Source organism: Panthera onca, chromosome E1, assembly GCF_046562875.1.
Source record: "Panthera onca isolate mPanOnc1 chromosome E1, mPanOnc1 haplotype 2, whole genome shotgun sequence".
Taxonomy (NCBI): domain Eukaryota; kingdom Metazoa; phylum Chordata; class Mammalia; order Carnivora; family Felidae; genus Panthera; species Panthera onca.
In genome coordinates this window covers 18,797,231-18,819,907 of record NC_138352.1, presented here as the reverse complement: position 1 = coordinate 18,819,907, position 22,677 = coordinate 18,797,231, and the positions used below count along the sequence as shown (strand labels likewise).

At 55.6% G+C, this 22,677-nt stretch overlaps 2 protein-coding genes across 4 annotated transcripts; both read right to left on the bottom strand.

The window, feature by feature from the left end:
• Positions 1–890: 890 nt before the first annotated feature.
• TNFSF13 (TNF superfamily member 13) lies at positions 891–4,273 on the bottom strand. Of its 2 annotated transcripts, XM_060647418.3 has the most exons (7): positions 3,791–4,273; positions 2,678–2,907; positions 2,250–2,328; positions 2,052–2,099; positions 1,788–1,906; positions 1,447–1,585; positions 891–1,209 (listed from the first exon to the last, which is right to left on the bottom strand). In XM_060647418.3, exons 2-7 carry the CDS (start codon positions 2,882–2,884, stop codon positions 1,100–1,102), a joined length of 702 nt encoding a protein of 233 aa, XP_060503401.1. In that variant the 5' UTR covers positions 2,885–2,907; positions 3,791–4,273; the 3' UTR covers positions 891–1,099. The 2 variants fall into 2 exon arrangements, with proteins under 2 accessions (XP_060503401.1, XP_060503398.1); XM_060647415.3 differs by lacking the exon at positions 3,791–4,273 and having other exon boundaries at positions 2,678–3,597.
• A 59-nt stretch (positions 4,274–4,332) lies between these two features.
• TNFSF12 (TNF superfamily member 12) lies at positions 4,333–12,533 on the bottom strand. 2 transcript variants are annotated; one of them, XM_078437841.2, is made up of 7 exons: positions 12,138–12,533; positions 11,929–11,979; positions 11,255–11,330; positions 10,501–10,554; positions 10,380–10,415; positions 5,261–5,385; positions 4,333–5,069 (listed from the first exon to the last, which is right to left on the bottom strand). In XM_078437841.2, exons 1-7 carry the CDS (start codon positions 12,294–12,296, stop codon positions 4,818–4,820), a joined length of 753 nt encoding a protein of 250 aa, XP_078293967.1. In that variant the 5' UTR covers positions 12,297–12,533; the 3' UTR covers positions 4,333–4,817. The 2 variants fall into 2 exon arrangements, with proteins under 2 accessions (XP_078293967.1, XP_078293968.1); XM_078437842.2 differs by having other exon boundaries at positions 11,929–11,976; positions 12,138–12,531.
• Positions 12,534–22,677: the final 10,144 nt, after the last annotated feature.

Below are 22,677 nucleotides of genomic sequence, written 5' to 3'. Positions count from 1 at the left end.
CCTAGTCCCGCCTACCCCCGAACGTAGACGCCACGGGACCGTCCCGCCCCCGAGCCCCGTGCAGGGCTGCGCCTGCGCACGCTCGCTGCTCCCGGCCGCGCGCGACTAGCCCATCGCGCTCCCTTTTGCGCCTGCGCGTCCCCCACCGCTGCGTGTCCCGCTGCGTAGCGCTTCTCCGCGCTGGCGGGGCCCGAACCCCGGGGCCTTGGTACCTCGGTCCCCGGCGGCGCGCCGGAGGACAGCCGGGAGGGCGGGGAGATCCCGGTACAGGGACGGGGCTGAGGCAAGGCAGCGGGGGAAGTGGAAGTCGTTTACTCTCCTATTTAAGTTTAAGCGGGTCTTGAGCAGAAAGAAAGCTCGAGGAGTGAAGGAAGACCAGCATTCGGGCCAAGATTTACCCGAGGCTGCCCGGCGACCCGTCCCAGCCCCGAGAGGCTTGGAGGGCCCGTCACGCTAGGGGAGCGGAGGGCAGGAAAGGCGGAACTTGGCACCCGTAGGGTGGTGTGTCTGCAAAGGGACTGTCGTCGTCGTCGTCGTCGGGCCCCCCCCCCCCCCCAGACGGGCGCACAATAAACACACCCCTGGAGATAGTGATGGGAGCCGAGCCCGGGGCCCCGTTGGTGGAGAGGGAGGTGAGGGCGGAGCTTCTTGTGGAGGGAGGAGGCAGCGGGTACCTGGAGAGAGGTGTGGCGTGGGGAACCAGGAGTTTCCTGAGTGGAGGGAGGCTTCGTGGGCTTCTGCCAACAGGCAGGCTGCTTCTCTCAAGCTGCCGCTAGATGGTGGTGCTGTTCTGGAAGCATTCCAGTGGGACTTAAAGTAGGTCTCCACCAAGGCCTGGCATTGCCCCCCATTTCTCCCCCCACCCCCCAAGAATGTGGGGCTGGATGGGGGACGAGAGCAAGAGATTACACTTCTTTAATATCCGTGAAGTCGAAGTCCAGGGGATGGGGGCGGAAAGGGAAAAGGGAGGCACGGAGATTCGTGAGTCGTCAAACCCCGGGTTCCAGTCAACCCTGGAAGAGGCCTCTGTTCCTGTTAGCTCTTGGCTGCCTCCAGTATGTCCCCACCCCAGTCTTCCGAGCTTGAGACCACCTCAAAATCACAGTTTCACAAAGCCCAGGAAGGTTCCAGATGGCGAGAGGCTAAGCTTCGCCCTTCCCCGGGGGATTGTGACACTCAGAATATCCCCTTGGTGTAGGTGGAAGACACCTGAGAGGAGAGAAGAGATGCTCAGTGAGGTCACGGTCGCGCAGACTGACGTCTCCCTTCCCTTCTCCAGCTCAACCTCTTTTGCGCTTTCTGTCCTTCATTCCAGACCCACCTCTCCACCCAGGCTTCCAACCCCCTGCCGGAGCTTCCTCATCACCACCCCCCCCCCCCCGGGGTCAGAGAGACCCTGCTCTTCTCACGACCCCCCCCCCCCTCCACCGCCCACAGGGCTCCCACCTGCACTGTAGCAACTATTGTAGGCCCAGTCCGGATTGGAAGGCATACTTCGTATACAACGGAATAGCGTCTCCTGCCTTCCCCGGCCCTCCCGGGACACCACCTGACCCATGGTGAAAGTCACATCGTGGAACAGGACCTGGCAGGGAACGGAGGAGAAACGAGATGGCTCAGTGCTGGGAGGCCTCGGGAGCCTGGACAAGAGAGCCAAGGAAGGAAGGAGGGTCTTCTAAGTTTGGTATGAACAGAAGGGTCGGGAATTCTCAGTAGCAGGACTTACGGGCCCTGGGAGAACAGACCTCCGGCCCCCCACATGAGGCGTAGGGTATGTTTGGGATTACCTGGCTATACAGCAGATAAACTCCAGTGTCCCAGACTCGAACAACGTATCCTTGGGCCTCCAGGCTTCTCCCACGCTTAAGAGCTGGTTGCCAGATCACCTCTGTCACATCAGAGTCCTCTGGGGGTGAGGGGTGGGGCAGTCAGGATCTCCCTGCATTCTCAGACACTCTTCGCCCCCAGGAGTCTCTTGGGCCCAGGTGCCAGCCCCCCAGTTCCCCAATCCGGCCCCTCCCCGAAAGCCGTTATCGAAGAAAACTGCTCACCCTTGGAGGTGATGTTGATGGGGACAAGGTGCAGAACGGAGTGCTTCTCTGAGGAGAGAAGGGAATCTGAGCAGTGCCCACCTGCCCCGGCCGCCCTGTGCTCAGCCCCTCCACCCTCACCCTGGCTGCGGATAACTGTCCCCAGATCCCCATGCGGCTGGATCACCTCCCTCCCCGGCTGCACCCCCGAGGCCTCACTCTTCTGTTTATGGGTGAGCACTGCTCTCTTTCTCCGGGACCTCTCCCCATTCTCCCAGGCTTCCAGGGCGTCAGGGCTCTGCTCACGGAAAGAGGGTCGGGGTTAGGCTGAGATGCAAGGGTCCCAGGCAGCCTCTCTTCCCAGCCTGCCCCCTCCCTCCGCCCCAGGAGTGCCTCACATCTCTCATGCACTTTTCCCCAGCAACCTGAGTCTCGGTGCTGGCTCTCCTCCAGGATCTGTTAGGTACGAGAAGCATTAATCTTTAACAATTTCCTTTCCTGGAATGGCTGCTCCCTTGACCTCCAAACCTGGGACCCTCTCTTGCACCTACTCAAAACTTTACAGACCGAGAGGCTAGAACCAAGAGGTCCGGAGATGGCCCCGCCATCCATCCCTTACTCCCCCACGCCCTTCTCCCCTCACTCACCTGCTCCCGGAGGCTCGGCCACGGATGCCCTTCTTCCTCCTTGCAGGGCCCTCCAGTCCTCTGCAGCCGAGTCACCTCTCTCCTTAGATTTTGCAGCTCTGTTTGCTGGGTCAGCAGGGCCATGGCACACGCCACAGCCCCTAGAGCCGCCCCCCAACTCAACCAGAGGGCGACTGAGAGCGCCGGCTCTCGGGCCGGGCCCCCCATGTCTCCCGGTGGCCCTCTGGGGGCTGGCAAGGAAGGAGACGAGGCTGGCATGAGCTGGGGACCCTGCAGAGAGCAGTGGCCTCAGGAGTGGGGTGGCGAGGAGGTGGTGGGGAGGGTGGGGGTGCAGAAGGGAAGAAGAAGAGTGTTACGCAAGGGAGAAATAAAAAGGAACTTGAGAATAAAAAGGAAGGAGGAGGAAAACCGGCTAGGGGCACTGCTGGAGCTCCTGGCACCCCACTGCGGGGCCGGTGGCGTCTTGAGACACGCTCCCCCGCCCCCCTCCCCCCCACACCCTTCTCCAGCCTCAGGAGAATTTGGTGACAATCTGTCTAGGAAGGACGGGACTGCCAGTGACACCCAGGAAGCAGCCCGAGCACGGGAACCCTGGGAGGGCCCCAGGAGTGGGGGAGGGAAGGTCGGCTGCCCCGGGGCACAGTGCCAAGAGCAGGGATGGAGGGACAAGCTGGGCAGCTTGGGGGTCAAGGGGTGAGGGCGGGAGACCCTCTGGCTGAGCCACGGGAGAGGTCTCTGGGCAAGTTGGCTGGGAATGACTGAACGTGCAAAAGGAGGGGAGGGGGCGGATGGGGAGGAGAACCAGGGTCGCGGAAGCCAGAAACTGGCCGAGTTCTGGGGTTAGGGCCAGGCCGGGTGTGTTGGAATAAGGCCTGCGCTACTCCCTGTGCTGAACTTGGCAAGCAGGACTTCCTGTTTCCCGAGAAAAGCTCTTACATAAGGCTCTGGTCAAAGAGAGAAAGAGACAGCCCCAAGCACCCTACCGCTGGAAGGTTCCTCCCCTGGACCCAGGCCCCCCCCCCCCACTCCCCCGGCCACGTCCTGCTTCCTGACCCCGAGCTCCCCTGCAAGCCTGCTCCCACCCCACATCCAGGCCAGGGCTTGGGCCCGCACCTGCTGAATGTCCAGAGGCTCCCGCTCCTCCCAGCCAGGGATCACCCTCGGGAGGAAGCCCGCCTCCTAGGTAAATGAGGCGGCTTCTGCTGGACCTTGGGCAGAGGATTGATTTTTTTTCCTGGCAGTTTGCCTTTTGACTCTCTGTTCATGCCTCAGGGGTCAGAAGCATGTGGGTCCCCATTCCCGAGCCTGTACATTGCCCTGGAGTCCCAGCCGTCCCGCACCCCACCCTTCGATGCCCGGCCCCCCTTGCCGTGGCCCTCGGCTACCCTGAGAACTGTTCCCTAAGTCCCAATAGAGAGACCGTGGGGGCGCCTGGGTGGCTCAGTCAGTTAAGCTTCCGACTTCGGCTCAGGTCACGATCTCACGGTTCATGGGTTCGGGCCCCGCGTGCGGCTCTGTGCGGACAGCTCGGAGCCTGCAGCCTGCTTCACATTCTGTGTGTGTCTCTCTCTCTCTCTGCCCCTCCCCTACTCGTGCATTGTCTCTCTCTCTCCCTCTCTCTCAAAAACATTAAAAAAAAAAAAAAAAAAGAGAGAGACCGTGGCTTATTCTCTTTAATATTCACTTATCAACATTTTGTCACAATAATAATAAAAATAATATCTGTTTTAAAAATCCACAGGGAATTATCGGGAAGGATCTCGTCTTGCTCTTAGCCCTCACGTTTGGGAACTCCTGGCCCCGTCTCAGTCTCCCTGGCGTCCAGCCCCTCTTAGTGCCTGAACAGGCGGTGGGGACCCACCCTCACCCAGGGTAGAGTAGACACAGTGTCCGGGGGCAGGGTGGGGAGGTTGTGGCCAGGGCAGGGAGTCAGGAGATAAATGGGGGGGGGGGGCATCGAAAGACCAGGGATTCAGGAGCTAGTGAGGTGCAGGGGGGAGGGGGAGTGGGTGTCAGAGGAGAAGGGGGTTGTCTACGTGGCGTGGCAACACGTGAACAGTCCAAGCAGCCTGCAGGGGGGGGGGGCGGGTCTGGGGCGAGGAGCAGCGGAGGGTGGGGCCCGGGGCGCCACCGGGGCCCCTCAGTGAACCTGAAAGAGTCCGAAGTAGGTGAGGAAGGGGGCGGCCTTGAGATGGGCCCAGGGGAGGGTGCGGATCCGCAGGGAGGACCCTGGCCGGAGGGGCAACAGCCCAGACACGTGGCAGAGGCGGACCTGGGACCCCGGGGAGCTGGCGGCCGTGGCGGAGAATTCTTCCAGGCAGCGCAGGGCCAGCGCGTCGTCCACCAGCAAATCAAGCTTCAGGTAGACGGCCTTCCCCTCGTCAAAGTGCACCTACGGGGAGGCGACACGGTCTCCGTGTCCCCTGTCCTCGGTGACCCAGGGATCCACCCCCCCCCACCCCCCCCAACCCCAGCCCAAAGCCCGAGCTCCCCGCCCACCTGGAGCTGCCCCCGCCCCGTGACCCGGACCCTTGTCCCCCGGTTCCCGCGTCCCCCCCCCCCCCGGAGCCAGGTGGGGCTTACCTGACTGTACAGGTAGTAGAGCCCAGCCCGAGTGACTGTAAATTCCCCGCTCTGGCGGTCATAGCGCAGTGGGTTGGAGCTGTTGATTTTGGCCTCCTCCCAGCCACTCACCGTCCCGTCCACACCTGAATGTGGGTGTTCAGAGATCGGGGAGAGTCCCTCTCCAGGACTTCCTCACACTCCCCAAAGACCCATCGGGTACAGAAGACTCGGGGGCCCGCTGGGCCCAGAAGACAGACACGTGGCCCCAGGCCCCGGGTGGAGTCACGGCCCACGGAGCCTGTAGTGCCATAGGAAGTTCTGTGCAGAAATGCAACGTATGTGTGACCAGAGGGGTCGGGAGCAACCCGTCACCAGCCACTTCTGGGGAGAAGAGCCAGATGGAAGGAGAGGTGGGGGGGGGGGGGTTGATATTTTGTGTCTCTAATTTTTTAAATATTTTTTAAAATATTTATTTGGGGGGGGGAGTGAGCACGAGTGGGGGGAGAGCAGAGGGAGGGAGGGAGGGAGGGAGAGAGAGAGAGAGAGAGAGAATCCCAATCCCAAGCAGGCTCCATATTCAGCGCAGTCTGTCGAGGGGCTTGATCCCACGAACCCTGAGATCATGACCTGAGCTGAAAGCAAGGGTCAGATGCTTGACCAACTGAGCCACCCGGAAGCCCCTGTGTCTCTACTGTTTGTCTGTTTTGAGACCATATACGGTACTTGAATCATATATTACTGGGATTATTAAAATTGAAAATAACAAGGGGCACCTGGGTGGCTCAGACGGTTGGGCATCCGGCTTCAGCTCAGGTCATGATCTCGCGGTCCGTGAGTTCGAGCCCCGCATCGGGCTCTGTGCCGGCAGCTCAGAGCCTGGAGTCTGCTTTGGATTCTGTGTCTCCCTCTCTCTCTGCCCCTCCCCTGCTTGTGCTCTCTCTCTCTCTCTCTCTCTCTCTCTCTCAAAAGTAAACATTTAAAAAAAAGTGGTACCCAAGTGTCCATCAGACGATGAATGGGTAAGGAAAATCGTGGTATATCCATGCAATGAGAAATTATTCAACCCCCAAAAGAAATGCTATGGGGGCGCCTGGCTGGCTCAGCCAATTGAGCGTCCAACTCTTGATTTTGGTTCAGATCGTGATCCCAGGGTCGTGGGATTGAGCCCTTTGTCGGGCTCCTCTGGGATCGTGGGGCCTGCTTGGGATTCTCTCTCTTGCCCTCTCTCTCTGCCCCCCCACCCCAAAATAAGTAAACTTGTAAAAATAGAGTTTAAATGGGCGAATTGTATGGACCCTGAAGCATAGCTCCATAAAGATGTACCGGAAAAACAAAACAAACAAACAAACGAAAAAACACCGCTCTAGAACTGGACCAGTTACAAATTGCAAAGAAGGTAAATACTAAAACGACAGAGCACAACTCAAGTGGCTTCCCGGGTCCTCCCAGGCCCGCCCCAGTCCACCTCTCCAATGTCACCCCTCTCTGGCTGCGCCAGCTCACAGGACTCCCGCCTCCTTCCTGTTCCCGCCGCACACCTGGCACCTTCCCTCGGCCAGATCCCGACTCCGCTGGGAACCCTTCCCCGGCCACCCTGGCGTGGCCAGTCCGGCCTGTCTTTCACCTGCTCGCCACGGCCCCCCGCCTTCGGAGCAGCCGCCGTCGCAGGAAGTCATCCGGTTTAGTTACACAGGAGGAAGTGTGGGGTCCCACCCGGCCTTACTGTCTACTGTGCCGTGGCCCCCGGGGCTGGGCCTGCTCGGAGTGGGCGCCCAGGGGACACTGGTGGGAGGAAGGAGGGGGGTGGCCAACGCGGCCCCCCGGCTCTGGCTTCGTGTGGCTCTGGCGGCTGCTGTCCCGGGCCTCGCTGGCGGCCTTCCCCCTCTGCCGGCCCCGGGGCGCTGTCCTTGCTACTTTGCGCAAGGACGTGGTAACGCTTGCCAGGCGTTCTCCTGCCCACCTACGAGATACCCGTCACCCTGCAGACTCCCATGTGGGCCTCCAGCCCCGCTCTTTCCTGCGTCCTCCCCACCCCGCTCACTGTGCCGTCACCATCGGACCGTAATATCATCCGGACCCAAACTGAGCGCGGCCCCTCCACCCCGGCCTCGCTTTCTGTCTCTGTTCCCGCATCTGGCTCCGGGTTCTTGCCCCCACGGGGTACCCAGGCCCCTCTCTGCCCCCTCCCCCCCCGCCCCCCAGTGTGGTCTCCGCCACTCTCACCGGGATTCTTCCCAGCCTCCTTCCTCCTTGGCCACCCCCCCCCCCCCCCCCCCCCCGCCCTGGTCTCCCCGGTCCCCGGCTCCAGTATATTCCCTACACACAGCCATGGGGAGTGAGGTTTCAAAAACGCAGATGTGAGCCTGCCTCTACTTGCTTTGACCTTGGAACGACTTCCAGAACGCCTGTGTGGCCCGGCTCCACGTTCTCGTCCAACCTCGAGTCTCATGCTGTTCCGCCACCAATTCCCTCCGACCACGCTGGGCTTCTCCTGGTCGCCCGGCCTCATCATCCTCTTGCCAGACTCGGGGCTTTGGCACAAGCGGCTCCTTCCACCTGGCGCGCCCTTGACCCCCGGTCCATCTTACATTCGTGCTGCAGGGTCCACGCCTTTTTGAGACAGGAATCCCGACTCCACTGTAAAGCTGGGTGTCTTCCTCTCCGCCACCGCCTCCCTCTGGCGACTTTCATTCTTGTTCCTGTCCCAGCCTACCGTAACTTGCAAATCCCTATGCCTGTCTCCTCTCCGAGACGGTGACTTTTTCTCGCGAACAGGTCTGGGTATCATCCCCCGTGGGCGCCCGGCCCGGTCCTTACCAACAGCAGGTGCTCAGTGCGTGTGTGTTCCGTCAGGGGACGAATGAATGTCTGGGCTAAAATAAATGGCCCATCTGGAGGGGAGGAAGGCTGGCCCGGGGCCTGAAGAGGAGGGGGAGAGGAGGGAGGGCGCGCCCCACTATGGGACCAGCCTGGGCGAAGGCTGGTTGTGGCCAGGGGGCACGGGGTCCCTGGCACCACGATGTCCGCCAATGTCACCACCACAAACCTCAAATGGACGTTCTTTATAGCCTGGCAGCCTTCCTGCTCCTCCCCCACGAAGCTCGCTCTTGTAGTCCTCAAGATAAGCGTTTTGTACCACCTCTGCTCACCACCCCCCCCACCCTCGTCATGCTCCCGAGGACCTAGAAGTCATCACGCAAGGGCTCCCTCACGTCCCCCCACCAGCACTAAAAACTGACCTGTTGTCACACTCTCCAGGGGATGATGTGTTCCTCTCTCGGTTCTGGAACCCACCCCTGGCCCCCTTCCTGGACGCTGCCCTGCAGGCTCCCCCCACCCCCGCACCAGGCATGTCCGGGACACAAGCCCGCACTGGCTGGGTTCAAACCCGGGCTCCACCCCTGGGTATCCTCGAGGCCTCACACAGGTTAAGTGGCCTCTATCTACCGGACTGCCTGGGTGGCTCAGTCGGTTAAGCGCCCACCTCTCGGCTTTGGCTTAGGTCATGATCTCGCAGTTCGTGAGATCGAGCCCCGCATCGGGCTCCGTGCTGACAGCTTCCTTTTAGGGCTATTGCAGAGACTGGATGAATGTTCCATTCAGTAGCCGTTGGCTAAGACCCCTGTAGGGTTGCTCACCACCAGAAGGACTGCACCCTTCCTCCATACACAGCTCCCTCCAGCTACTGGCCTGTTGCTCCGCTCGTCACAGAGAAACTTCTAGAAAGGGTTGTCACCGTCTCCAATTCCTAGTTCCCATTTTCTCTTAACCCAATCCACACTGGCGTCCATCCTAACGGGCCACTGAAACCGCCCATGTCCAGGTCACCAGCTGACTTTTAAGGTTACCAAACCCAGCGGTCATCTCATGTGACCACTCAGCTGCATGGGGCACAGATGGCCACACCCTCCTGGGTGAGACCGAGTGTTCTCCCAGATCACAGGACACTCCCCTCCCCGGTTTCTTCCCTTCTGTCCGGCTGCTTTTCTCAGCGTCCACTGGGCTGTCTTTGGCCTCCCCTCTGGATGTCCCGAGAGCCTCAGGAACTCACTCTGGGGGTGCTTCTTCCTCGCGGTGTTTCATCCAACCCTACAGCTCTAAATACCACGTCTGTGGCTGTGACTCCTGACTGTTCGCGTCCTGACCTAGCCTGAGCCGGCCCACGATGTCCGGCCAGCTATTTGTGGAAGCCACTGGCTGATTATTAAACACTTCATGATTAATTTACGTATCTCCCAACCCATTTCTCCCCTGGTTAACGCCACCTCAATAAATGGCATCATTAGGGGCGCCTGGGTGGCTCAGTCGGTTAAGCGTCTGACTTCAGCTCAGGTCATGATCTCGCGGTTCCTGGGTTCGAGCCCCGTGTCGGGCCCTGCGCTGACAGCTCGGAGCCTGGAGCCTGCTTCGGATTCTGTGTCTCCCTCTCTCTCTGCCTCTCCCCTGCTCATGCTCTGTCTCTCTCTCTCAATAATAAATAAACGTTAAAAAAAAAATAAATGGCATCACGATTCCCAAAGATGCCCAAGTTCAAAACCGAGAAGTCATTTGTGATTCCTTCCTTCCCCTTCCCCCGCACAGCCGACTCATAAGCAAGCCGCTAGCCTCAAGCCACATACCGAATCTACCTACTTCACTTAGAGGCCTTGGCAACGCAGGTGGGATGGAGTAGTGGGGGGGGGGGGGGAGAGTCTGGGAGGGGAAGGGGCCAGAGACTGGGTTTGAGGTTCTGAGGTCATAGTGCTGAGTTGGGAGGTCGGGTAAAGGTGGAAAAGAAGAGCCCAGTAGAAACATTTTGAGAAAAGTGATCAGAGTGGTGAAGATTCATAGAATACGGGAGGGGGGTGGCGGGGGGAGAGGAGGGAAGGATCCAATGTGCTTCTTGCACAAGAGCGAGGCCTAATGGTTGGGTGGGGGCAGACTGCCTGGGTTCCCACGCCTGGGTCACAGACAAAGTCCAGGTTTGGGGGCTGAGAGAACCGAGCCCCTGAAGATTTTCTTGAACTGGCTTCTGGGGTTCCCCAGCTGAAGGCAGGGAGGATGGTGGGAAGGGAAAGGTTTTGAGGGGCTCCTTGTCCAGGAGGTCAGTGCTGTGGGGGGCAGGGGAGAGCAGGGGCAGGTGGGAATGGGGTCTCACCGGCCTGCGCTCCGTCCTGTCCCGGTCGTGGGTGAACTGTAAGACACAGGAAAGGGTGGGTGAGACCTGGCCTGCCCCTCCACCACCCGCCCTCCCTGGGCATAGCTCCCCCATCACTCACCTTCATAGTGAGCTGCGATCGCTCTGCGAGCCCTTGCTTTCCGGCCTTTGGGTGCTGAGAATCAAGGAAAGACAGATGGGCAAAAGAGTGCCCAGAAGCCACTCTCCAGCCCCTTCTCCCTCTCAGAAGCCCAGCATCCCCCTTCTGGTCCAGGCTCCTGTCCTCAGAACCTCAGGCCTTATCTCCCTCCACAAGTAGAATGACTATATGATTTCTCATCCAAACTGGGTTGTTTCTGAGAGCAAAAGTCTTGCTATTAATAATCGCACTGACAAAACACTTGTAAGCTGGGACAGTCCCGTGCAAACCTGGGCCTGTAGTCATACGATCATCCCATTCAGAAGTTTCTTAGCTTATTTGGGTCCGGGCCCCTGACTCCCCAACGCCCCTCTGTGTCTCCATCAGGACCCCAGGGGCTCTCCTAACCCCAGACCGTCCCTCCTTCCTATTTGGTGTAGGGTTTGAAATGAGAAGCAGGTCCAAGTGATGGAACAGGCTTCAGAGAGAGGGCCAGAATTCTAGGTTTGAGCGTGCCTCAACTGCATGACTGTGCATGACTGTGAACCCCCCCCCCCGCCCCGCCCCAACACTGTCTGTGCCTCAGTTTCTCCATCCCGCCTGTCAGTGAGGTTCGTGGTTTCGGCTCTGCCCGCTTTGTGGGGCTATTAGGGCAAACAAACGCAATAATGAGTGCAGAAGCCACGGCAGACCCGTCACTGTTCCTATTCTGGAAGGTGGGATAAGGGGTGCTCACCGCTTCTGCGAGGCCGCGCCAGCCGCTTCAGGAAAGGCCCGGCATCTCGGCTTTCCTCTATCTGGAGATTCAGTTCCTAAGGGAATTAAGGGCAGGGCTAAACCAGGGTCTTGCCTGGGGACCAGCAGAGACGTAAACTGAGACCGACAGGGGGCCCCGTCAGAAGAGGCACCAGCCAGCAGCAGGCACAGAAGCCTTTGGGGGGGGGGGGGTCCAAGGGGAGGCAAGGTCCGGGGGTCAGGCCTGCCCCAGCCCTCACCGCGCCCCCTCCCGAGCCCCCCACCACACACAACGAGCACAGACCCTTGGGCGCGATCGGCACATGGCACACGCGCCCACACCCAGTCAGTGTGCACGGTGGGCACACGCCCCGCACGCACACATCACGAGCATCCCTCCTCCTCCTCCTCCTCCTCCTCCTCCGGCGGCGGGCTCCCCCCCCCCCCCCCGTCTCATACCCCCACTTCACCCGCGGCCAATAAACACTCCGTACTCGGGTGACCCAGACCCCTTGCACGCAGCCGTCACCCTCTCTCCCCCTCGCTTACCCGTGCACGGCGGTGCACACCCCCGCGCACACGCGCGGCCGGCGCCGCCAGGGCACACCCCGCACCCTCCGCTCGCACACGCTCCCCACGCCCAGACGCGCGCGCCCGCCGCCCACGGCCACTCACCGGCGGGTCCGGGTCCTCCTCTGCCACCAGCTCCCCCTGGGAAGGCTCCTGCTGGGAAGGAGGCAGCGTCACCCAGCCCTCCTCCACCTGACATCTCACCCTCCACCCATCTTCCTGGCCCCGAGCCCTCGGCCCACCCGGCCGCGCCCGCCGCTCCGCAGACGCGGCTCCGGGCCGGCCCCGGGAGGGCTGCGCCGCAGGGGCCTCACCTGGGCGGGCGGCGGGGGCCGGCGCCCCAGGCTGACCGCGGCCAGCAGGAGGCCGAGGCAGGCGAGCGCCAGGCCCAGGCCCAGCGCGAGCGGGGCCAGCAGGGCGGTGCCCGGCTCCCCCAGGAGCCCCCTCCGCCTCTGGCTCCGACGGCCGGCCATGGGGGCGGGGGGCTGTGCCTGCCGCGCCGCCCCCCCCTCCCGGGACCCGCGGGGGCGAGGGAGGGGGAGCGGGCGGAGCGGGCGGCGGAGAGGGAGGGGCGACGGACGCGCCCGGGGAGGGGAGCGCTCAGGAAGCCGGACGCTGCTCGTGCGCCGGGGCGCGGGCGGCCGGGCGCGTGCACCGCGCGGACCCCGGGAGGAGGCCCGCGCCGTCGGCCCCGTGCGCCCGCGGGGCCGGGGTTGGCGGGAGGGGCCCCGGCCTGGGGGTGGTGGGGGGGGGGGGGCGGCGCGGGCGGCGGGGGCGCGGCGCGCGGGGCCTCCACCCGGCCCGGGGGCGGCGGCGGCGGCGTTGGCGGCGGGACCCCCGCGCCTCGGACGGGTCTAGTTGATTTCAGGCTCCTGCCCGAGGTCACCGCGCGGTGTGGTTGGGGCCAGAGCAAGTTGGGGCTTTATCGGCTGCACCGCAGGCCGGTACTTCCGTGCAAGTGATGAGAGAGCCTAAGGCCCATTGAGGGCCAAGCGCAAGCCAGCCCGATCCCCCCCCTCCCCGCCCTCCCCTGCCCCCACCCCCGACATGGGATGTGTGTGCTATTCCTCAGGCACTCCCGGCTGCCCGAGAACAAAGGAGAGGAAAGAAAAACGAATGGTTAACTGATAGAGATCACAGTCGTGCAGGACCTGAGTCTCCCATCAGCCTGTAAATATTTTAGTAAAATACAAGAAAAAGGCAATCTTATGGATAGCCTCATCTCCAGACACCTGTAGACTCAGTTTCCTGGAGCCCCAGCATCACCCTCCCCTCCCTAGTGATGTGGGGAACACAGGCGAGAAGGAAATAGCAGGTATGGGGCGCCTGGGTGGCTCCGTGGATTAAGCCTCCGACTTGGGGTCAGGTCATGAACTCACTGTGAGTTCAAGCCTTGCTTGGAACTCTGTGCTGACAGCTCCGAGCCTGGAGCCTGCTTCAGATTCTGTCTGCGTCTCTCTGCCCCTCCCCTCCCCTGCTCTCTCTCTGTCTCAAGTGTAAAATAAAACATTAAAAATTAAAAAAAAAAAAAAAGGAAATGGCAGGTGACATTAAATGCCCTGATAACCGGCAGCCCATTGAGGCAAATCCAGAGAACATTTTTCCAGGAAGCCCCTACGTCCTCCTGTCGATGCCTCGCTGGCGGGGAAAACAGCCTTAGCCTGACAATGGCTGGGCCTTGGGTATCTTAGGAGTCCTCTTTGGCGTATCAAAGTCCTTCTGGAAACCTCCCCAACTCCTTAGTATATAAGCAGCCTTCACAACCCCCCGGGGCAGCTCTTTCTACCCAGGGGTCCTGTCCCCGTGCTTTAATAAAATCATCTTGTTTTGCACCAATGATGTCTCAAGAATTCTTTCTTGGCTGTCAGCTCAGCTCTGAACCCCCTGCCCTCTTCAAAACCCCATCACGAGGAACTGGAAAAGAACCTGAGGACATGGTTAACGCGGGTCCTGTTTTCACTACTCTGGGCAGATCAGTTGGTGGTCCGTTGAAAAACGTGAGCATCTGGCGGTGGGTTGCGTCATCCTCCGCCCCGTAAGTGTTCCCCAAATGCGTGGGTCTGGAAACACAAGGGCTGCTTCCGGTAATCACAGGGCCTAAATGAGCTCAAGGAGAGCTACGAGAGCCCTATAAGTGAATTTGGTAAAAGCCGGACCCTCAAGAACGCATTTAACACATGGGGCGCCTGGGTGGCTCCTCGGATTCTTGGTTTCAGCTCCTGTCGTGATCTCACGGTTTCCTGCGTTGGAGCCCCTCGCCGGGCTCCTCGGTGAGCGTGCAAAGCCTGCTTGGGATTCTCTCTCTTCCTCTCTCTGCCCTCCCCTCACTAGGACTGTCTCTCTCCCTCGCTCTCAAAATAAATAAAAAAAAAAAAAACTAAAAAGAATGCATTTCACCTGTTAACATTCACTTCTGCACATTTGCAGTCAAAAAGGATTAGCAAACAATTCTGTTGCAAGAGGAATAATTAAATAGGATAAAGCAGTGATTCTAAGGGAAGTATATGGAGAACCTTCTGCCTTGAGGCTCGGTGTCGTCCTGCCCTTTTGTTCTGGAACCTGCTGACCTACCTTCCTCCTTCAGGGTCTCGTCACTTTTATTCCCCATACTTGGGACACTCAGACCACCCCAGCTCAAAGTCATTTTGGAGGGTTTTCCAGATCATCTTTTCTAAACAGGATCCAAACTTCCCTCATTCTCTGTTCTGGTACCCCTTATCGGTTTCTCAGCTCTCACAATTTATAATGATAGATTTGGCTACTATCTCCCCATCTACATTGTAAAGTATAAAATGATATCTTTTCTGGCTTCTGCTTCTAGAAGAAGCGTCTATTTCTAGGAGGTAAATTCTATGAGGACTTTATTCACTATGTTCCCAGCACCTTGTCAGATGCTGGTTCCCCAAACGTCACTAGAACAAACTGTTGAGAAGACAAATTAGACTTGATTGCTTGCCCCTCAAAGGTCTGACACCTCATAGGGAAATGGGCAAGCCCATGACATTTATTGAGACCTTGAAGTCTGGTTTCAAGCAGGTGTTCCCATGCAGGGGCAGGAACAGGGGTTGTTGATTAAGGTAGGTAAGGGTTAGGGTGGAATCATGGAGAATTTACACGACAAGGTGAGAGGCTCAAATACTCTTAAAGTGTAAACGGTCAGTTGATAATCAGCTGATTTGTTTTAGCCTTTTTTTTTTTTTTTTTTTTAAGGTAATCTCTACACCCAAAACGGGGCTCAAACTCATGTCCTTGAGGTCAGGAGTTACATGCTCTACCCGACGAGCCAGCCAGGTGCCCCTGATTGTTTTTTGCTGTTGTTTTTAATGTTTTTATTATTTTTTTTTAATTTATTTTTGAGAGAGAGAGAGAGAGAGAGAGAGACAGAGCACGAGCAGGGGAGGGGCAGAGAGAGAGAGCCAGAGCGGAAGTGAGATGCTTAACCGACTGAGCCCCCCAGGCGTCCCTTAAAGAGATTGAAGAAGACAAAACATTCATAACATAAGAAGTAGATACTACATGAAAAAGGAACAATCAGAAAGCAATATTTCCCAGTGGCTAAAAATATGGTTGCAAAATGAAATAAAATAAAATAATTTTAAGTAGGTTTCATGCCAGTGCAGAGCCCAATGCAGGGCTTGAACTCACAACCCTGAAGTCAAGACCTGAGCTGAGACCAAGAGTTGGACTCAACCGACTGAGCCACCAGGTGCCTCTTGTTAATTGTTTACAATTTTTATTTATTTATTTTTTTTAATTTTTTTTTCAACGTTTTTTATTTATTTTTGGGACAGAGAGAGACAGAGCATGAACGGGGGAGGGGCAGAGAGAGAGGGAGACACAGAATCAGAAACAGGCTCCAGGCTCCGAGCCATCAGCCCAGAGCCTGACGCGGGGCTCGAACTCACAGACCGCGAGATCGTGACCTGAGCTGAAGTCGGACGCTCAACCGACTGCGCCACCCAGGCGCCCCTATTTTTTTTTAGTAATCTCTACACTCAACCTGGGGCTCAAACCCACACCCCAAGATCAAGAGTTGCACACTCTTCCGACTAAGCGAGCCAGGCGGCACCATAAAAATAAAATGTTTCATAGAAAGATTAAAAACAGAGACCTGGCTGGCTCAGTTAGTGGAGCACGTGACTCTTGATCTCGTGGTTGTAAGGGGTTTTTTTTTGTTTTTTTTGTTTTGTTTTTGCTGTTGTAAGTTTGAGCCCCACATTGGGCGAAGAGATAACTTAAAATTAAAATCTTAAAAAAACAAAACAAAACCAGAGTTGAGGAAAACAACTGTAGAGAGCAAAAAAGATGAAAAGCGGGAAATCAGGGAGAGAAGATAGCAAACGCAGAGGACCAATCCAGGAGGACTATACGGTTATTAGGAATCCTAGGAAATGAATTTGAATAAAAGGGAGGGAAGAAAAATATCTTAGGAAACGATAAGAGATAATTTCCAGAACTGAAAGGCTTGTCTTCATTCTGGACGGGTCTGTTGTGTGCTCAAGCTAATGAATGAAAAATTATCCATGTGTAGATACTTCCTCGTGAAATTTCACAACATCAGGAATAAAGGGAAGATGTTAAAATTTTCTTTTTTTTAATGTTTATTTATTTTTGAGACAGAGCATGAACGGGGGAGGGTCAGAGAGAGGGAGACACAGAATCCGAAACAGGCTCCAGGCTCTGAGCTGTCAGCACAGAGCCCGACGCGGGGCTCGAACTCACGGACCGCGAGATCGTGACCTGAGCCGAAGTCAGACGCTTAACCGACCGAGCCACCTGGCCGCCCCAGATGTTAAAAGTTTCTAAAGAGAAGAAACAAATCGTCTCCAAAGGAACAGGAGCCAAGAGAGAGGGAGAGAGTGCTTGAGAGCATGAGAAGGGGCAGAGAGAGAGAATCCATAGCAGGCTCCACACCATCAGCACAGAGCCCAACGGGGGCTCGATCCCCCGAACTATGAGATCATGACCGAAATCAAGACAGATGCTTAATGACTGAACCACCTGGGTGCCCTGAGAAATTCCTGCAGTTTTGGAATGAGGGCCTTGAGTACCTCCACAATGACCTCGAATGTTCTAATTGATGAAGTTCCTCTTTCCAGCGCATCTCTTAACTCGGCCTAAAGACCCTGGAGGCAAAGCATCCCCAGATGGGAACCCAACCATCCCCTTGAACCATAAGTACTGCCCTGAGCCCGCATGACCCTGCCTGACCGACCCGAAGACAGTGGTCCAGCCACCTGCCCGCACACACCATCTTTTATCCTGATTTTCCTTCCGTAAACCTACAAGTCTTTTCAGTGCAGTCTTTGAGACACTGTGTATGCTCTTGGTGTTGGCCTCCCTGAAATAAAGTCCTTTCTTGCTTCACCACCACGGATCTCTCTGCCTTTGGATTCGTCAGCAGCGAATGGCTGAAACTGGTCTGGTTTTACATAGCTTTATTTATTTTTTAAAAATGTTTATTTTTATTTAGAGAGAGAGCGCGCGCACATGTGCAGGGGAGGGACAGAGAAAGAGGGAGAGAGAGAATCTCAGACAGGCTCAGCACTGTCAGTGCAAAGCCCAATGTGGGGCTCGAACTCATCAACCGTGAGATCATGACCTGAGCTGAGATCAAGAGTCCCATGCCCAACCCACTGGTCACCCAGGTGCCCTGAGGTTTTAAATAAACTTTATTTTTATTTTGTTTTAATTTTTTAAAAATATTTATTCATTTTTGAGAGACAGAGCATGAGGGGTGGAGGGGCAGAGAGGGAGGGAGACACGGAATCCGAAGCAGGCTCCGGGCTCCAAGCTGTCAGCACAGAGCCCGATGCGGGGCTCGAACCCACGAACTGTGAGATCATGATCCGAGCCAAAGTCAGACACTTAACCGATTGAGCCACCCAGGCACCCCATAAACTTTAAAAAAACAAACAAAAAAGATATTATATAGGTAAAGAGTACAAGAAGAGAGAAAAACAATTGGAATCTCTAGTAGAAAAATTCCAAAACTGAAGAAGAAGCTCTTTCTTAATTTATTTTCTTAGTAATCTCTACACCCAGCATGGGACTCGAACTCACGACTCCAAGATCAAGAATTGTTCTTCTGACTGAGCCAGCTGAGTGCTGCTAAGATTTTATTTTTAAGTAATCTCTACTCCCAATGTGAGGTTTGAACTCACCACCCAGAGATCAAGAGTCACATGCTCCATTGGCTGAGCCAGCTGGGTGCCCCAAGAAATTCTTCATTTAAATGAAAGGTAATATAGGGATCCATGTGGGGTGTGGAGCCTACCTGAAAAGAAAAGAAAAGAAAAGAAAAGAAAAGAAAAGAAAAGAAAAGAAAAAAGAAAAGAAAATCCTTACATAATATTGATATGCTTTTTTTTTTTTAATTTTTTTAAAGTAGGCTTTATGCCCAGCACAGAGCCGAATGCAGGGCCTGAACTCAGGACGCTGAGATCAAGAGTTAGGAGCTTAAGTGACTGAGCCACTCAGGTGCCCCTAACTGATACACTTTTAATGAATGACCCTGAATGCTTGAAACGTTCTCCTGGACTGTAGGATTGCATGCAGGAAGTAGGACATGTACGGCTTGTGTTTTAGAGTCAACCTGTAGAAAATTCCAGAACACTTGGTTATGGTTGCAGGAAAGACTGTTGATACTCAAAATCTTAACTTTGTAACTGTGAGGCAAGAAAAGTTTGCCTGTGGAAGTGGAGAAAGAGGAGTTACGAGCTGGCTTCTCTCGCCAAAGGCACTGATAAAATTAGAACAGAGGCTCACCTCTTTAAGAGAAATGAGTAATACAAAAACAAAAATATTTATACAAGCAGTGATCACTGGAAAAAGGGGACGAAGAAGTAGGGGTGAGTTAAAGGCCTCACGTTGTGTGTCAGAAAGTCAATATTCGCTAAAGGCAATATAGAAAACAAATCCAAGTACGCTCGTTTTAGCTAGGGTTTCGGAAATAACTTCCAGAAGAAGCAGGAGCAGGAACCGTTAACGGTGCTTGTGTCTAGGTCGAAGGGGTGGGGCGGGGTGAGACTGGATGGGAAGGCGTGAGGCAGTGTTGTTTTCCATGGAAATCTCTGTTCTGCTGGATTTGCTATCAAGTGAACGCAGCATTTCAGTTTGTAGAAAGAAAAAAAAAAATTGCAAAAGAAAGCAGGAATCTTGCTGAGCGGGGGAGAGCCATGTGGCCTCCACCAGGCCTGGGGTCACACCTGCTAATGGAAAAAAACAGGGATTGGACCCTTGGAGACCGCACATCGCCCTCTGAGCCTTTAACTTTGGCTTGAAAAATTCATTCAGTACGTTTAACCTTTTTGCTCTTGGTTTGTGGCCAATGCGAGAATTAACTTGCATTTCTTTGGACACCAAGTGGAAGTGACTGGGGAAAAGAGGGAATCGTAGGAAAAATACCGAAAGGAAATCCGTCACTGTGATTTGTTTTCCTCTGGCTTTTTACGCGTTTCTTCTCAAAGTTTCTACCATTATCACGAGAGAAAGTAAGGCTTTGGGGGTTTGGGGGTTTTTGTTGTTGTTCGTTTTGCTTTTTTGTTTTGTTTTGTTTTGTTTTTAGAGGCCCAGTTTGATTGATATCGCTTATGTGCAGAGAAGGAATTTCCCACGGTCTGTAAGGGTGGGGGCTGGGAACGTTCCGCTGGCCTCGTGTTTTCCGTGCCAGCAAAAGTTTGTTGAACGTGTTAAAAAAGACATCGCAGGCCCCAAATGGTATCACTCAGAGTCCCCAAAGCAGTGTTCTGTACATCATTTCTTTTAACCTCCCCCAGAAATGTAGTCCTAACGTCATCCAGGGATTTGGGGTCTGGCGGGAGAGGGCCACCACCCCCCTTCCTCATCCCTGTCGTTCAGGGAAGGATGAGGCCCTGTGCACAGTGAGACACCTTGCTCCCCACTCCTCCGCCACCCGAGAAAGCAGGCCTGCCTGGAACAATCCTTTCTTTTGCCAATAACTTTCTGGCCCCACCCTCCTCCTATAAAAGCCTCTGTTTTGTACTACCCTTCCCGGTGTCTCTCTCCTTGCTGGATCCCGTCCTGCTGCCCCATTCGTGAATGGTTTCTCTTTAATGAAACCAACGAGAGGGACGCCTGGCTGTGACTCTTGATCTCTGAGTCCTGGGTTCGAGCCCCACGTGGAGCTAAGAGATTACATAAAAAGAAAAAAAAAAGTGGGGGTGCCTGGTTGGCTCAGTCGGTTAAGCGTCTGACTTCGGCTCAGGTCACGATCTCATAGTTTGCAGGTTCGAGTCCTGCATCAGGCTCTGTGCTGATGGCTCCGAGCCTGGAGCCTGCTTCAGATTCTGTGTCCCTCGCTCTCTGCCCCTCCCCCGCTTGCACTCTGTCTCTGTCTCTCTCTCTCTCTCAAAAATAAATAAAACATTAAATAAATAGATAAATAAATAAAAAGTAATAATGCCAATGAGCTCTTCAAATTTACTTGGTTGAAATTTGTTTTTTAACAAGAGTTTACATACACATTCCATAATTGATCGCTGAATTCACCCTAGAGTATTTTACACTGGGAATGCTTTAAAAGAAAAAAATTTTAATTTATTTATTTTAAGAGAGAGAGGGAGGGAGTGTTCGCATGCACACAAGTAGGGGAGGGGCAGAGAGAGAGGGAGGGAGACACAGAATCAGAAGCAGGCTCCAGGCTCTCAGCTGTCAGCACGGAGCCCGACGCAGGGCTTGAACCCATGAACAATGAGATCACGACGTGAGCAAAAGTCAGACACTTAACCCACTGAGTCACCCGGGCACCCCTAAAATGTTTTTTAAGTTTATCTTTTATTTTTGGTGACCTCTACACCCAACATGGGGCTGGAACTCCCAACACAACCCCAAGATCAAGCACTCCATCTTCTACCAGCTTGAGCCAGCCAGGTGCCCCTGTGACATTGATTTTTTTTTTTTTTTTTTTGGTTTATTTATTTATTTTGAGGGAGGGAGAGAGAGAGAGGGAGCACAAGCAGGGGAGGGGCAAAGAGAGTGAGAGAGAGAATCCCAAGCAGGCTCACGGCTCTCAGCCCAGAGCCTGACGCGCGGCTCGATCTCATGAACCGTGAGATCATGTCCTGAACTGAAACCGAGAGTTGGATGCTTAACCGACTGAGTCAGCCAGCCCCTGTGACGTTGACATTTTTGAATACGGGTCTGTTGTTTTCTAGACTGTGTAAGGGACCCACTCACTTCTGCGTGTGTCTCCTCTACTCTCCGTGCTACACGGCTTTACTTCCGACGGCAGGTACGTGGGTTTCCCACCCATCGACCGATTCTGCGACACCGACTGAGCCACCCATGTGACGGGTTTTTGGAGAGATGGGGGTTCGGAGCTGAGCTGACCCAAGGAAGAATTCTTGAGACGTCTTTGGTGCAAAAACGGTGATTTTATTAAAGCTCCCCTGGGGAGAAAGAGCTGCCCTGGGGCTGTGAAGGCTGCTTATATACTAAGGAGTTGGGGAGGTTTCCAGAAGGACTTTGATACGCCAAAGAGGACTCCTAAGATACCCAAGGCCCAGCCATTGTCAGGCTAAGGCTGTTTTCCCCGCCAGCGAGGCATCGACAGGAGGACGGTAGGGGCTTCCTGGAGGAATGTTCTCTGGATTTGCCTCAATGGGCTGCCGGTTATCAGGACATTTAACGTCACTGCCATTTTTTCCTGCCTCTGTTCCCCACATCACTGTGGAGGGGAGGGTGATGCTGGGGCTCCAGGAAACTCAGTCTACAGGTGTCTGGAGATGAGGCCATTGATAAGATTGCCTTTTTCTTGTATTTACTACGGTATTTGTAAACTGATGGGCACGATTACTGTAATCTCTATCAGTTAACCATTCGGTTTTCTTTCCCCTCCTTTCTTCTCGGGTGGCCGGGAGTGCCTGAGGAATGTCACACGCATCCATCTGGGGGGCTGGGCGGGGCGAGCTTGCACTTGGCCCTCGGCTGGCCCGAGGCTCCCTCATCAGATGACCGACTCCATTCTGAGAGACAGCTGTGGGGCCTGCAGGTGAAGGAGGGGCTCTCCCCGCCCCCACACACTCCAGACACAGTCAGCAAGTCCAAGTTGGCCCCTGTGCTTCTGGCTGGCGGGCTATCGGAGGTTCCCAAGACTTCCTCCTCGGGTTTGATTAATCCGTTCCAGCAGCTCACGGAACTCAAGAACGCAGTTCACTTACCAAGGTTTTATTACCAGAGGGCACGACTCCGGGACAGGCAGAGGGAGAGGTGCACCGGGCGAGGTGCATGTAGGAGGGGGGGCGCCCCCCTCCCCACACCTCCCCCAGGGGCTCTGGGGGTTTTATGGAGGCTTCATTACACGAGGCCCCGTGGGTTAAATCCCCAGTCCTTGGTGACCGGACTCAACCTTTTAGTCCCTCTTCCCTCCCCGGAGGTGGGAGGTGGGGGAGAAAGTCCCAACCCTATCATCGCCAGGATCCTCCTGGCAACCAGCCCACCTTTAAGAGCTTCCATTAATCTAATTCATTAACATAAAGTCGGGTGCGGTTGACAGGGGCTGTTAGGACACCCGACACGCCTTTCACCTCTTTTGGCTCCGGAGCGATTTCCCCGGAACCCGGATGACAAACCCGAAGAGCCCAACAGATGCTCCCGTTGTCCTTATTGTTCCAAGGGTTTTAGGAGGTCTGTGCCAGAGATCAGGACAAGAGTGAAATTCTGTATTTAGTATAAATCACAAGAGCACAGAATGTCCCCTCATTTTTCTCTTACGGTTAAATTCAGGTTGCGCATTTTTATTTTATTTTTAAATATTTATTCATCTTTGGGGCGCCTGGGTGGCTCAGTTAAGGGTCCGACTTTGGCTCAGGTTGTGATCTCACGGTTCATGGG